The 12,599-nt window shown below is 42.9% G+C and overlaps 1 protein-coding gene across 2 annotated transcripts in view; it reads left to right on the top strand.

Annotated features, from left to right (window-relative positions):
* Positions 1-12,599, top strand: part of VIPR1 (vasoactive intestinal peptide receptor 1) — a 70,513-nt gene that overhangs the window by 21,047 nt on the left and 36,867 nt on the right. For both annotated transcript variants that reach the window (XM_009994625.1, XM_009994633.1), the window contains one exon: positions 10,917-11,020. In XM_009994625.1, the coding sequence (XP_009992927.1) occupies positions 10,917-11,020 (104 nt within the window). The remainder of the gene's footprint in view (positions 1-10,916; positions 11,021-12,599) is intronic.

Here is a 12,599-nt window from a genome sequence, read left to right as displayed (position 1 = left end):
TTTACTACCTGGAAGGCTCCTGAGATAAGCTGTGAGCTACTGGACTAAGACACCTTCTTCAAGGCTGCTCTTGTTCCTCCAGAGTAGGAGAGGGTAGGAGATGACTTGCCTCATCCTGTAGTGGTTTCCAAATATGCTTTTTAGGCTTCCTTTGTTTCATGTAAATGACAAAGATAAATTGAAGCAGTTGAAGAAGATATTCTAGTAAATAAAAAGCCCATCACAGTAGAAGAAAAGGTTCTCCAGATGTGGAGAGGCCACACTCTTCACCACTGGCCTTCTTGGTGACAAGGGCACACTGCTGGCTCATGGATCATTTACTATCTACCAAGACTCCCAGATCCTTCTCCTCAGAACTGCTTTTCATCATGAAGATTTCTTTTTTTTTCTGTCTTCTATCATTTTAAACTTACACAGTGATAGTCTTCTGTCAGCCTTTTCATTTGAATTTGAAAGATGTCTTCTTCTCTGCAGTACATTTCAATTAAAAAAAAATAGAAGAGAAGAGCTTTTTTGTTGTCTTTTGTCATTCTCTTTTTTTGATATTGTGCCCAAAGCTACTTTAACTACCATTTGATCCTGTGTGCATCTCAGTTGTTGTGAGCAATCACACAAAAAACATGGTTCATGTCACTCCTGGCCTCTGACTGGTGGCCTTTTGGCAAAGTCAGTATGATGGGCAGCAAAAGTCTCATTCTGTCATCTCAGTTTTTTTCCTGATTCATCTGTGAAGAGGTTTGGAAACGAACCCTCCCTTCATACCTTCAATTGAAAGACATTGACTAATCCTTTGTAGCATTATCCAACTTTGTTAGGACAGAGGCAATCAAGTCACATTCTTTGGATGTATGTCATTTACTCTTAGTATCCAGGTCCTAATGGCTCAGGCTGAAGCACTACCAGCTCTTACTTCTCCCCAGACCTTCCAGCTCTAGCACACACAGCTCCACACGACTGCTCAGGGCAAAGGAAAGAGCTCCCCGTGAAATACCATGAGAATGAGCCCCTCCTCTCAACAGGAGGTTAAACAGACACTGCAGGTAGCTTCACTGGTCACAGAGTCACAGAATGGTCAGGGTTGGAAGGGACCTCTGGAGATCATCTCGTCCAACCCCCCTGCCAGAGCAGGATCACCCAGAGCACATCACACAGGAACACATCCAGGCAGGTTCTGAATGTCTCCAGGGATGGAGACTCCACAGCCTCCCTGGGCAGCCTGTCCCAGGGCTCTGTTACCCTCACAGTAAATAAGTATTTTCTTATATTTAGGTTAAACCTCCTGTTTACCAGTTTGTGACCATTGTCCCTTGTTCTGTCACTGGACACCACTGAGAAGAGTCTGGCCCCATCCTTATGACACCCTCTTTGTTCTAAGCTGAACAGCCCCAGCTCCCTCAGCCTTTCCTCATCTGGTAGATGCTCCAGTCCCTTAATCACCTTAATTTCCTGTGCTGGACTTTCTCCAGCAATGTTCCCACCTTCCAGCTTGCAGGGATCCCACCTGGAACCCTTCAAACACAGCTGAGTCCCTGGTGGTTCAGGATGAGTTTTGAAGCAAAGTAGAGCCATGTCCTGGGATAGTCAAATGAAATTTGTAAGCAGGACATGGACAGGGACTCCAGGGAGCTGCTGTTGTGCTGCCTTTCTTTTTGGTTGGTTAAACATGAGACTCCTGCTGCTGAGCTGTAGGCACCTAACATTAAGCACCTAATCTCACTTGCTTCTCTAATTTCTTCTTCCAGCACTTTCAGGACATGGGTTATCCCATGACATTTCTTAGAAAGGGATGAGATGACCTCTGGATCTCTGCTTGGCCTCTCCAGGGAACCTTTGTCTATCTTAGACTAAACTCCATACATCTCATAGATAAAGTTAGGTGAGATGAATCCCAGATTTCTGGTGGTGCAAAGGAGATCTGTAACAAGTAGAAGAAAACAAAAATGCAGAATCTTATTCATTTCCTCCCCCTCAAAATATGATTCACATTTACTTGCAAGACTTTTAATCTCTCCTGAGCCAGCTTTCTTTTCCTCAATTTGTTTCCTCCTTTTTTGCCATATTGCTTCTGCAACTGGGATGAAAACTGAATAAAATGAGGAGAGGGATGAGCAGATGGCAGCAGATAAGCAGAAGACAACACTCCCATCAAGAACCAAAAAAGAACCAGCCCAACTATTTATTTACTACAAATGCTCATTTGAAAGGCAAGAAGCACTTGAGCACATCTGTTATGGAGGGTTCTCCACTGAAAGCCCTTGACCTGCTCAGGTGCTCAGTCCAAATGTGCCTTCATTTCACAAAAGCAGAATTGCCAGGAAACCTCCTCATTGATGTGGAATTTTGACCATTATTTTGCACAGCTCACCCTGAAGTCACAGAGAAGGGGACAAGTCAGCCAACACCCCTGCTCCCAGTGCCCATCAGGGCAGCCTCCAGCCTGGTTTGATGTTCATTTTTCTCATTTGTCATGAATAACAGAAGGTCCAAGGCAGAAGATGATGCTGGATGACCCCATTTCCACAGATCAATGTTGATTTGATATTCAAGTTTAAAACTGCACCCTTCCCATTAGCCAGCTCCAGTAAATGACAAAACAGGTGCATTTCTGGAACTGCAACATATTTAAAACTTGGTTCTGCTTTAGACCTTTGAGACTGGTTGGCAACTGAAGTGTCACAATGCCCCTACTCTGAAGGACTGGTCGTGAGAAGTAGAGCAGTAGCTGAACCTCTTCACCATCCTACAGAGCACAGTCATTTGTGTCCAGAGACACATGATAGGAGGAGAGGCAATGGTCTTAAACTAGAGCAGGATAGATTCAGATTGGATATCAGGAAGAAGTTCTTTACTATGAGGGTGGTGGATCACTGGAACAGGTTGCCTAGAGAGGTGGTGGAGGCCCCATCCCTGGAGACATTCAAGGTCAGGCTTGATGGGGCTCTGAGCAATCTGGTCTAGTTTGAGATGTCCCTGCTTATTGTTGGGGGGTTGGACTAGATGACCTTTAGAGATCCCTTCCAACCAAGACATTCTGTGATTCTATCTAACCACTTCAGCTTCCAATTTAGTGCAGGCTTTAGCTATCCAAAAGGCTCAGCTGTTTCCCAGTGACAGATCAATAACAGAAATGGATCCAGAGATATTCCAGTGGGCTCGGCCGCATCTCAAGAGAAGTCAATGATCAGAATTGCTATTGCTTTAATAGCTTCTGCTTGAAAAAAATCAATTTCTGACCATGGAATATGATGACAGAGAAGCAGGACAGATTACTACTCAGAACAGACCTTTCCCTCTCCTGTAGAAGCTATTACAGAAAAGGACAAGAGATGCAAGAAGGAGACAAAACAAACACCCCTTAGCAAGGACTGACCTTACATCTCTGGATGAATTAAAAGCCAATGAGAGGTTTTGTTCCACTGAGATCAAAGAGCTAAAACCTCACCTATGACACAAACTTTCAGACATGTTTCTGAAGGGTGTATTTGAAACAGATAAGAGGCAAAAAGAAATTAAGGAAGATAAAAGCCTTAAGAGCTAGACAGAGACAAATTGCTTGGAATACAGTTATCTCTCTGCACTTATTCAGTTCACCTGTTCAGTCTTTAACTCCTACCCAGATCAAACACCTTTTGCAATGAAAATCATAGAATCACAGAACGGTTTGGGTTAGAAGGCACCTTAAAAGTCACCTAATCCCCACCCCCCTGCATGGGCAGGGACACCTCCCACCAGCCCAGGTTGCTCCAAGCCTCATCCAACCTGCCCTTCAGTGTTTCCAGGGATGGGGCAGCCACAGCTTCCCTGGGCAACCTGGGCCAGTGTTTCACCACCCTCACAGTCAAAAATTTCTTTGTAATACCTAATCTGAATATACCCTACATTTTCTGGTTTTATCTTGGTTCCACTAACTCCTCACTTCTCCTTTGATAGGTCATGAATAAATCATGTAATTTGTCTACCAGGCCCTTTATTAATTGATATAACCCAACCTGCAAAGTCTCTTCCACATCATTCCCAAATACATTGATAAATTGGACTCGTTTTGGCAACAGAAATTTCACATGTTCGTTCTTGTTTCTGACAGTCTCTCCCAATGGAAGATAAAAGCCTTAAGAGCTAGACAGAGACAAATTGCTTGGAATACAGTTATCTCTCTGCACTTATTCAGTTCACCTGTTCAGTCTTTAACTCCTACCCAGATCAAACACCTTTTTCAATGAAAATCATAGAATCACAGAACGGTTTGGGTTAGAAGGCACCTTAAAAGTCACCTAATCCCCACCCCCCTGCATGGGCAGGGACACCTCCCACCAGCCCAGGTTGCTCCAAGCCTCATCCAACCTGCCCTTCAGTGTTTCCAGGGATGGGGCAGCCACAGCTTCCCTGGGCAACCTGGGCCAGTGTTTCACCACCCTCACAGTCAAAAATTTCTTTGTAATACCTAATCTGAATATACCCTACATTTTCTGGTTTTATCTTGGTTCCACTAACTCCTCACTTCTCCTTTGATAGGTCATGAATAAATCATGTAATTTGTCTACCAGGCCCTTTATTAATTGATATAACCCAACCTGCAAAGTCTCTTCCACATCATTCCCAAATACATTGATAAATTGGACTCGTTTTGGCAACAGAAATTTCACATGTTCGTTCTTGTTTCTGACAGTCTCTCCCAATTAGTAAATGATGTGTGGAGTGATTTGGAGTAGAACAACTTCTCTCTGTTTTCCCCAAGGAACAGTGATTAAAACTAATATTCACTGCAGAGTAGAGCTAGACCCCTTGTCCTGGTTTGAGCCAGGATGAAGCCAATTTTCCTTTTACTCATCAAACCAGGACATCCCTTGTACAGGGCTATGAGGTTTCTGGAGGCAGAGGAAGAAGACTTGTAGTCAGCTCTCTGGGCTGTTGGTGTGGGCCAAGATCAAGGCCAAAAGACCTCATGGAAAGTGCAGCTGAGCAGGTCCTTCAGTAGCTGCTGGTAGCAGAAGGTTCATGTCCAAAGGAGAACGATGCAGCTATCATTGAATAAAGGTACAGACAGATGCTGTACAAGTAGAGTAGCTAGATTAGTGCTCTTCCATGTAGGAAAATGGATTGAAAGGGTATAAGCAAGAGGGAAATGCAGTCATGGATGTTGTGAAGAAAGTAGGTGGGGAATCATTGTTTCCTGGTGTATGAGAGAAGTGGTACTATATTAAATTGTCCATCAGCAGGTTTAAAAGAAGCATCTTTTAAGTATGGAAGTATGTTTTCATTCAACAGTTAAATAAACAGTAGGGCTGATAAACCTGGAAGGTACAAGTGAAAGTTAAATGTATAAAGAGCTCTGAGAATTATTAGAAAGGGTGAAGAATAAATCAGAGAACAGGAATAAGATTAATTTAGTGATTAGGTGCATGGGAATCTGAGTCAGATGCACCTTCTATTTGAGGGACATGAGAAGATTTTTCCACCCTCACCAGGATATGCAAGATGCAAAGCCAGAGTCATTTAGCTGCTTAACTTGCTCTGCTTCCTAGGAAGAATGAACAGTTCTTCATGCAACTGGGGGAAAAAAAAGGTAGAGGATAAAAGACAAAAAAGTACTTCTTGTCTTCAGATCAGTATCAGTCCTGTCAATTTGTGGTTTTTTGGTCAATCCAGCTAAAAAAGAGAAGAGTGGTCTGGGATAGGAAGAGGTGAATACCTTTTTTCTTGGAATAAATTGGGCTAAAATAATGAGTAAAATCTGAATATCTGAAACCTGAATTAAAACCTGGAATACTCAGACATTTCTATCATGAAGTTACAGGTGTTGTTTTTGTTGCTTTTTTTTTTTTTATTTCACTGGGGTTTTTTCAATGTTAAAAAGAAACATGGGTTTTTTTAAGCAAAACTTGTCTCAGAATTTAGTCAGTCCTGCTTGTTGTCACTGAGAGGAATGTCCTTCCCCCTGCCTTTGCTGCCCAGAGCAGAGAGTTACTGAAACCTTGCAGGTGATAAAAAGGGGCTCAGGATTGATGCTGTGTACCAGAGCGTGTGCAGCACCACGAGCTAATCAGAAGGAAAGATGGGACCATTCAGATAAATGCTGACATCAATTCCATTCCCATAACAGACATGCCATCAAGCCATGCAAATTAGGAAATTAGAAGGGGCTTTGTAAACTCTAAAGAAGCATTTGTTTAAACCAGGAGCAGCTGCTGGGCCAGATGGTGAAGTTCTGTCCTACAGAAGACATGATGCTAGAAAGATGCAAAAGTATGGAGAGGAGGAGCAGTCACTCCTCATGCTTCATGGACATGATCATTAATGACCCTGGCACACTGGGAGCAGATTTTCAAGGAATGCAGGCAGAGGTGGCACACGAGGAAGAGCTGTGTTTGATTGGACATATGTGTACTCTACATACAACAGCTTCATAAAATCAGAGAATGGTTTGCGTTGGAAGGGATGTTAAAGTTCATCAGGTTCAACCCCCCTGCATGGGCAGGGACACCTCCCACTAGACCAGGTTGCTCCAAGCCCCATCCAACCTGCCCTTCAACACTTCCAGGGATGGGGCTTCCACAACCTCCCTGGGCAACCTGGGCCAGGGTCTCACCACCCTCACAGCAAAGAATTTCTTCCTAATATCTCATCTAAATCTCCTGTCCCCTCTTTTAACTTGAAACTGTTCCCCCTTGTCGTCTCACTCCATGCCCTTGTAAAAAGTCCCTCTCCATTTTCCTGTAGCCCCTTCAGATACTGGAAGGCTGCAAAGAGGAAAGATGGCAGTGAAAGAGCTGGGGTGCTGAGACCTCTCTAATTGTCTCTCTGTGATGATTTACCATGAGGGTCACCAAGCACTGGAACAGGTTGCTCAGATGCAGTTTCCATCCTTGGAAGCTTCCAAGTAACCAGCTGCAGGTGACCCTGCTTGAGCAGGTGGGTTGGACCAGATGACCTCCAGAGGTCCCTTCCAACCTCAACCTTCCACTGATTCTGTGAAAGCAGGAAGCTGAGTTCTGATAAGACCTATTATGAGATTATTGTTATTGTAAGTGAGAGTTAGTTGTGGTTTCTTTAAATAAAACTATTTAGTTATATGTTTATTTAAGTTGAAAACCTCATCTCGTTGAAATGGATGTGGATTTTAGGAGTAGATGCACCAGTTTGACAGTTGCAAGCAACATTTCTGACCAAAATGAAATACAAACCTCACAAAAGACAGATCATTTCATGGCTGTTACCTGATACCACCCTACTGAAGGCACTCTGTTCACACCAGGGACTTAAACCTCCTTTTCCCACAGTGTAGAGGAGAGACTGGAGTACAACCTGCAGGTCATAGGTTGCTTTCCAGCTCTTACAGTGAGTCTCCTCCACTGTGCATTGCTATTAAGTGTTACTGAGTTGTAAACCCTTGGTCTGCTTTCTCATTAATTCTCCAGAAATACAGGTTATAAAGGTTCAGCTTCAGTCTGAGAGGAAATGGCAAACTTTTGGAAACCTTATGAACTTCCAAAGGCTGGAGGTGCCATTTGCAAGCCCAGAAGCTCTGTCTTTTCTGATGCTGCCACTTACATTTTAAAACTTCAATGTATTTAATGGATGCATCATTCTAGGAAGAATTTGTGTCACACAAAGTAGTGAGAAACACGTTCATGGGAAATGGTTTTGGAAAAGAGCATTTTAAACTTCTAGTGCTTTGAACACTTTGCCTTCCAAATTGGCAGATCAGACTTTATTACCAAAGTCCTACTATTTGTGGGGAAACTGAGATCACAAGCTCTGGCTGCAGTTTCTCTGGAGGTCTGTGGCAGAGCAGGGATCTGACCTTGCAACTTAAAACTCTCAGTTTAATTCTTCAGTTTCAGTTTGCTGCCTGGAAACCTCCGAGGAAGAACAAAGGCACTTTTTTCAAATTTATGTTCCTTTTCAGTACAGAAAGTAATCTGCTAAGTAACAGTAATTAGAAATGTTCTTTGCTCTGAGGGGAGGCATCATCCACCACTTGAGCCAAAATTGTGGTGTGGTAGAATCTACATCATCTAACCTTGTCCTTTTTGCACTCCCCAGACGTCTAGTGAGGAACATGAGAGTTATGAGAAAGGTTTGTTGTATCACACCCTGTATGTGAATTTGCACATCAAAAAGTGACATGAGCAGCAAAAAAAAAGGATGGTAGAAAAAAACTTCTCTGGGACTTTCCCAGAGAGTTTTCCCAAAATCAGGAACATTTTTTATTAGTATTGTTTAATCCCAGTGATGCTGTATCATTTTGCTTCTCTCAACCTTAGTACCCATGTCTTCTAAAGCATTAAGGCAACTTTTGAAAGTGTTCACAAGAGGAATTACAAAAGAATCAAACAATTGTGATGAATATAAACTATAGTATTACCTAGAAAGGTGGGACTGGGTGATCCTTGAGGTCCCTTCCAACATAACATTCTTTGATTCTACGATTTTAAGTGCATCTAAAAAGAAGAAATATGAAATTTATGAGGAAATTAAGCTGAAATAAATACTCCTTAGTTCACTAGGAATAAGAAGCAAAGAGTAAGGAATAGGAAGCAAAGAATGTGGGCTCCCCAGTTCAAGAGGGGACAGGGATACACTGGAAAGAGTCCAATGGAGGCTACAAGGATGATGAAGAGACTGGAACATCTATCATACAAGGAAAGGCTGAGAGACCTGGGGCTGTTTAGTCTTGAGCAGAGAAGACTGAGAGGGAACCTTATTAATGTCTATAAATATCTGAAGGGTGGGGGTCAGGAATGGGCCAGTCTCTGTTCAGTGGTGCCTGTGAAAGGATGAGGGGAAATGGCACCAAGTTACAACACAGGAAGTTCCACCTCAACATGGGGAGAAACTTCTTTACTGTGATGATGAGGGAGCCCTGGGACAGGCTGCCCAGGGAGGTTGTGGAGTCTCCTTCTCTGGAGACTTTTAAGATGCATCTGGACATGTTCCTGTTTGATCTGCCCTGGGTGTTCCTGCTCTGGCAGGGGGGTTGGACTTGATGATCTTCAGAGGTCCCTTCCAATCTCTGTGATTCTATGATTCTATGACTCTATGAATCAAAACCATTGTGAACACTAAAGACATCCCCAAACAAAGGGGAGGAGTCCTGAGCAGGAAATAGGGAGCAGAAAAGTTCAGATAATGGGATCCATTGTAATGAAGAAGAAATAGCAGAAATTTCATAAGACCTAAAAAAAAGAAAGGTACTGAACAGTCATGTCATTGATTTGTTTGCACACATCTCTTGTGATCCTGGTATGAATCTGGGGAATCAGAAATACAAACAATGACCATGCAGGAAAAGCCTGGGGATGAGCAACCCACCAAAGTGTGCTGAATTTAACTCCTTTTGGAGAGGCTGTTAAAATGAACAAAGGCACCAGAGCCTGCACAGAGCTTAGATCTATTGTAAAGACAAATGTCAGCGGCAGGTTCTAGTGTCAAAACCCACCTGTTGCAGAGAATCAAGAAGTTAATTAATTAAGGCTGCTGCTTATTTCTGTGCAAGGCAGGTTTAGGAAGATGTTCAGATGACTCAATCTTCAGAAATTCCTGAAGGTGATGCTTGAGTGTTTTCATGACTCATAATTCTGCAGACTTGACTTGCTCCTGTTTGCAGAAGTTTTGTTATTCCTGTGTGCAGAGAACACCATTGTTGCAAATGTTTGCAGAGCTCTTCAGTTTCACTGATGTGATTCTTTATGTAAGGAGTGAGTTTTGACTACTGTTTGTTCACGCTGGTTTATTGTCCCAGCTTCCCAGGGGTGATGGCAGGAAGTTTTGTGTGATGTGACACCAAAGGGATGCCAGGATGATGTGAATGTTTGGTAGGGACCTGTGGTCAGGGTGGGTGAGGGGAAAAAGCTGCAGTGTACTTTTGCATGTATTGCTTCTTTCTGATATCTCACAAACATTTCTCTGGGCCTTCTAGACTATGAACCTTTTAGGGAAAGGCCTATCCTGGTCAGATTGTTGATCTCTCCTTCTTCTTCTTGATTAGTGTCTGTGCAGCCCCTAGCCAATGTGGGCTGGAGGTCCAGCTGGGACAGGAAAGAGAGATCTCTTACAAAGGGAGAAATTCTTTATCCTGGCAAAACCCCTTACATCCCCAATAGTCCAGGAGTGGTAAAGTACCACAGAAGCCTGTGAACTTCACAGTTTTGCTGGTTTGGCTGAAGGAGAGAGATGTCCTTAATAAAGGAAATCTTTAATAACATCGTTATTAAAGGCTCTCTTCAGCTGGTTGAAATCCCTAAGCCATCAAGAGTCCAGGAAATCTTCCTGCCTTTGAATGTACATGTTAAAACAGGCATTACAGGTTGTCAGTATCTGGTTTTTCTCCTCTCTCTGCCAAGTTTTGAGGTGTTTGGTTCTCAAATAAGAGTGCAGTAGATTTCCCAGGGATCACATTTGATCGGGCACCTTGTCAGCAAGGTCTGGGTTTTGAGAACAGCATTCAGTTCCCAGACCTCCAACTTCACCTGCATGATGTGAAATTATCACTTTATCTACCCCTGTCTTGGCTTGTCAGAAGCAGAGGGAAAGATGTAAATACTTCACTGCTCTATTTAGATTAAGTATTTTCCAGAAAGAAAAGCAATATGACAATAGGGCTCTCAAACAATATTGGTGAAGCCCAAACAACCAACTGTCTGTGTCCAACTGGCATTATGGTACCATAAGAAGAGATGCTTTGTGGACACCTCAGTATTAAGATGTACTTATTTTTGAGATCTTAACTTTACAACCCAAGGGATCCCTCTTATTTATGTGTTGTATGTAATACAAACAATTCATAACAGAGAAAAAGTGTGAGAACTTTAAGTGCCACAAGAAACGTGCTCTGGCACTTGACTTAAAAGGCAGACTTTTGTTTAACAGCAAGATGAATTTTTCTATTTAAATCATCCTTTTGTCTTTTCTTCCAGGGAATGTGACCAGGAATTGTACAAGCCAGGGCTGGACAGACGTGTACCCTGCGCCCTACGCTGTAGCTTGTGGATATGACTCCAACAGCACTCCAGGGGAAGAGGTTTGTAGACCCAGCTGGGTAGACATCAAGATTCACCAGGGATTGATACCAGAATCACATGATTTTGCCATGCCCAATTTTTTCTGTTCCCATTCTGGTTCCTGAAGAAGGACGGATCCTCCAGAGGATCCCTGGTCAAGTGTCTGCTCAAAGAGATGACCCTCCTTTTGATTTCCAGGGGGTTGGCAGGATATCAGCACCTGAGGAGAGGAGATCAGTGTCTCTCTGACGCCCTCACATAACTTCAGGTGGTTGATTTTCCACGTTCAACTTCAAAACAAGCCCTCCACATTTACATTTATCCTTAAGTAGATACAATGATTCCAGTATTTCCAGACCAACATAAGCATCAATAGATCAAAAGGGATAAAAGGACATAACTCACTTGCTATCAGTGCTCCTCTGCTGATTTCAATCACACAAATTTTCCTGCAATGTTACTGATTTTTTTCCAAGGAAACTCTAAAGCTCTCTGTGATACCACCTGTATGTAAATTACTGATCAGTGACCTGGGCATAATTACCTTTACAGAGTATTGTTGTTGCACAAGAAGGAGCTTTTTATTCGTTTGCTTCATGCTGAGACAAGAAGGGTGAGGCTAAAGAGGATAGCAAATGTTAAAAGCAAGATTCACCTCACCTAACTAGTTCACCTCACCTAAAAGTTCAACATCAAATGTAAACTAGTCACCCATAGCTGTCCCACAGTCAAAAAGAAAAAGCTTAAGCTAGAAAATAATTTCATTTCACTGCAACCACATGTTTATATTAAGCCTATGTATGTCAGTGTTTGTGAGTGCTGGGCTCAGGAATCTCAATAATGCAAAAATATAATGGTCTTTGTGTCTGGTCACTCCAAGAGTTAACGGAGACCCTGAACAGAACTGAGCCAGCCATCAGAGGGAAAAAGTACAGAAAACAGAAAAGGGAAATATGCACAAAGAATTTCAGGGCTCTACTGAAGAGACATTCAGTCTGTCTTCAATGTCAGTCACCGCTTCACACCCTCAAGTGTCCCACTCCTCAGATCCAGTTCCATGGCACCAGTTCCTCCTTGCAAATGCCATTGTGACAGGTCTGCTCCAGGAAGGTCCTCCACTGAGACCTCCACTTTATGTTCCAGCTGCAAAGGGGATTTGGGAATTCCTGGGACATGCTTTGGTGACCCAACGGATTGCAGCATTTCCAGAGTGCTGTGTTACCAGGAGAACCCTTGCTGTGTTCTTTTAATTCTTTCTTAATTATTTTTCTCTCCATTTCCGTAGTTTTGTCGTGCTGTTTAAGTCTAATTTGTGTGAAAGGAGGCTGAGGGGGGTGAACATGCAGTACCAGCCTGTGAAGAATAGATTGTTGTTGTTGTTGATTTGGCTGTCAGATTGGGGAGGAAGAAATAAAAGGAATAGAAAACAAAAAAATGAGGACCAGCCTGTGAAGAATAGATTGTTGTTGTTGACTTGGCTGTCAGCTTGGGGAGGAAGAAATAAAGGGAATAGAAAACAAAAAATGAGAACAGGAGGCTGTGTGGGACATGAGGTCCCAAACAGACTGATAACCTGCCTGCATGTACTTCTAACACCTG

Source organism: Chaetura pelagica, unplaced genomic scaffold (assembly GCF_000747805.2).
Source record: "Chaetura pelagica isolate M959 unplaced genomic scaffold, ChaPel_1.0 scaffold130, whole genome shotgun sequence".
NCBI lineage: Eukaryota > Metazoa > Chordata > Aves > Apodiformes > Apodidae > Chaetura > Chaetura pelagica.
Note: the sequence above shows the minus strand (reverse complement) of the source record. Positions and strands in the feature narration are given on the sequence as shown.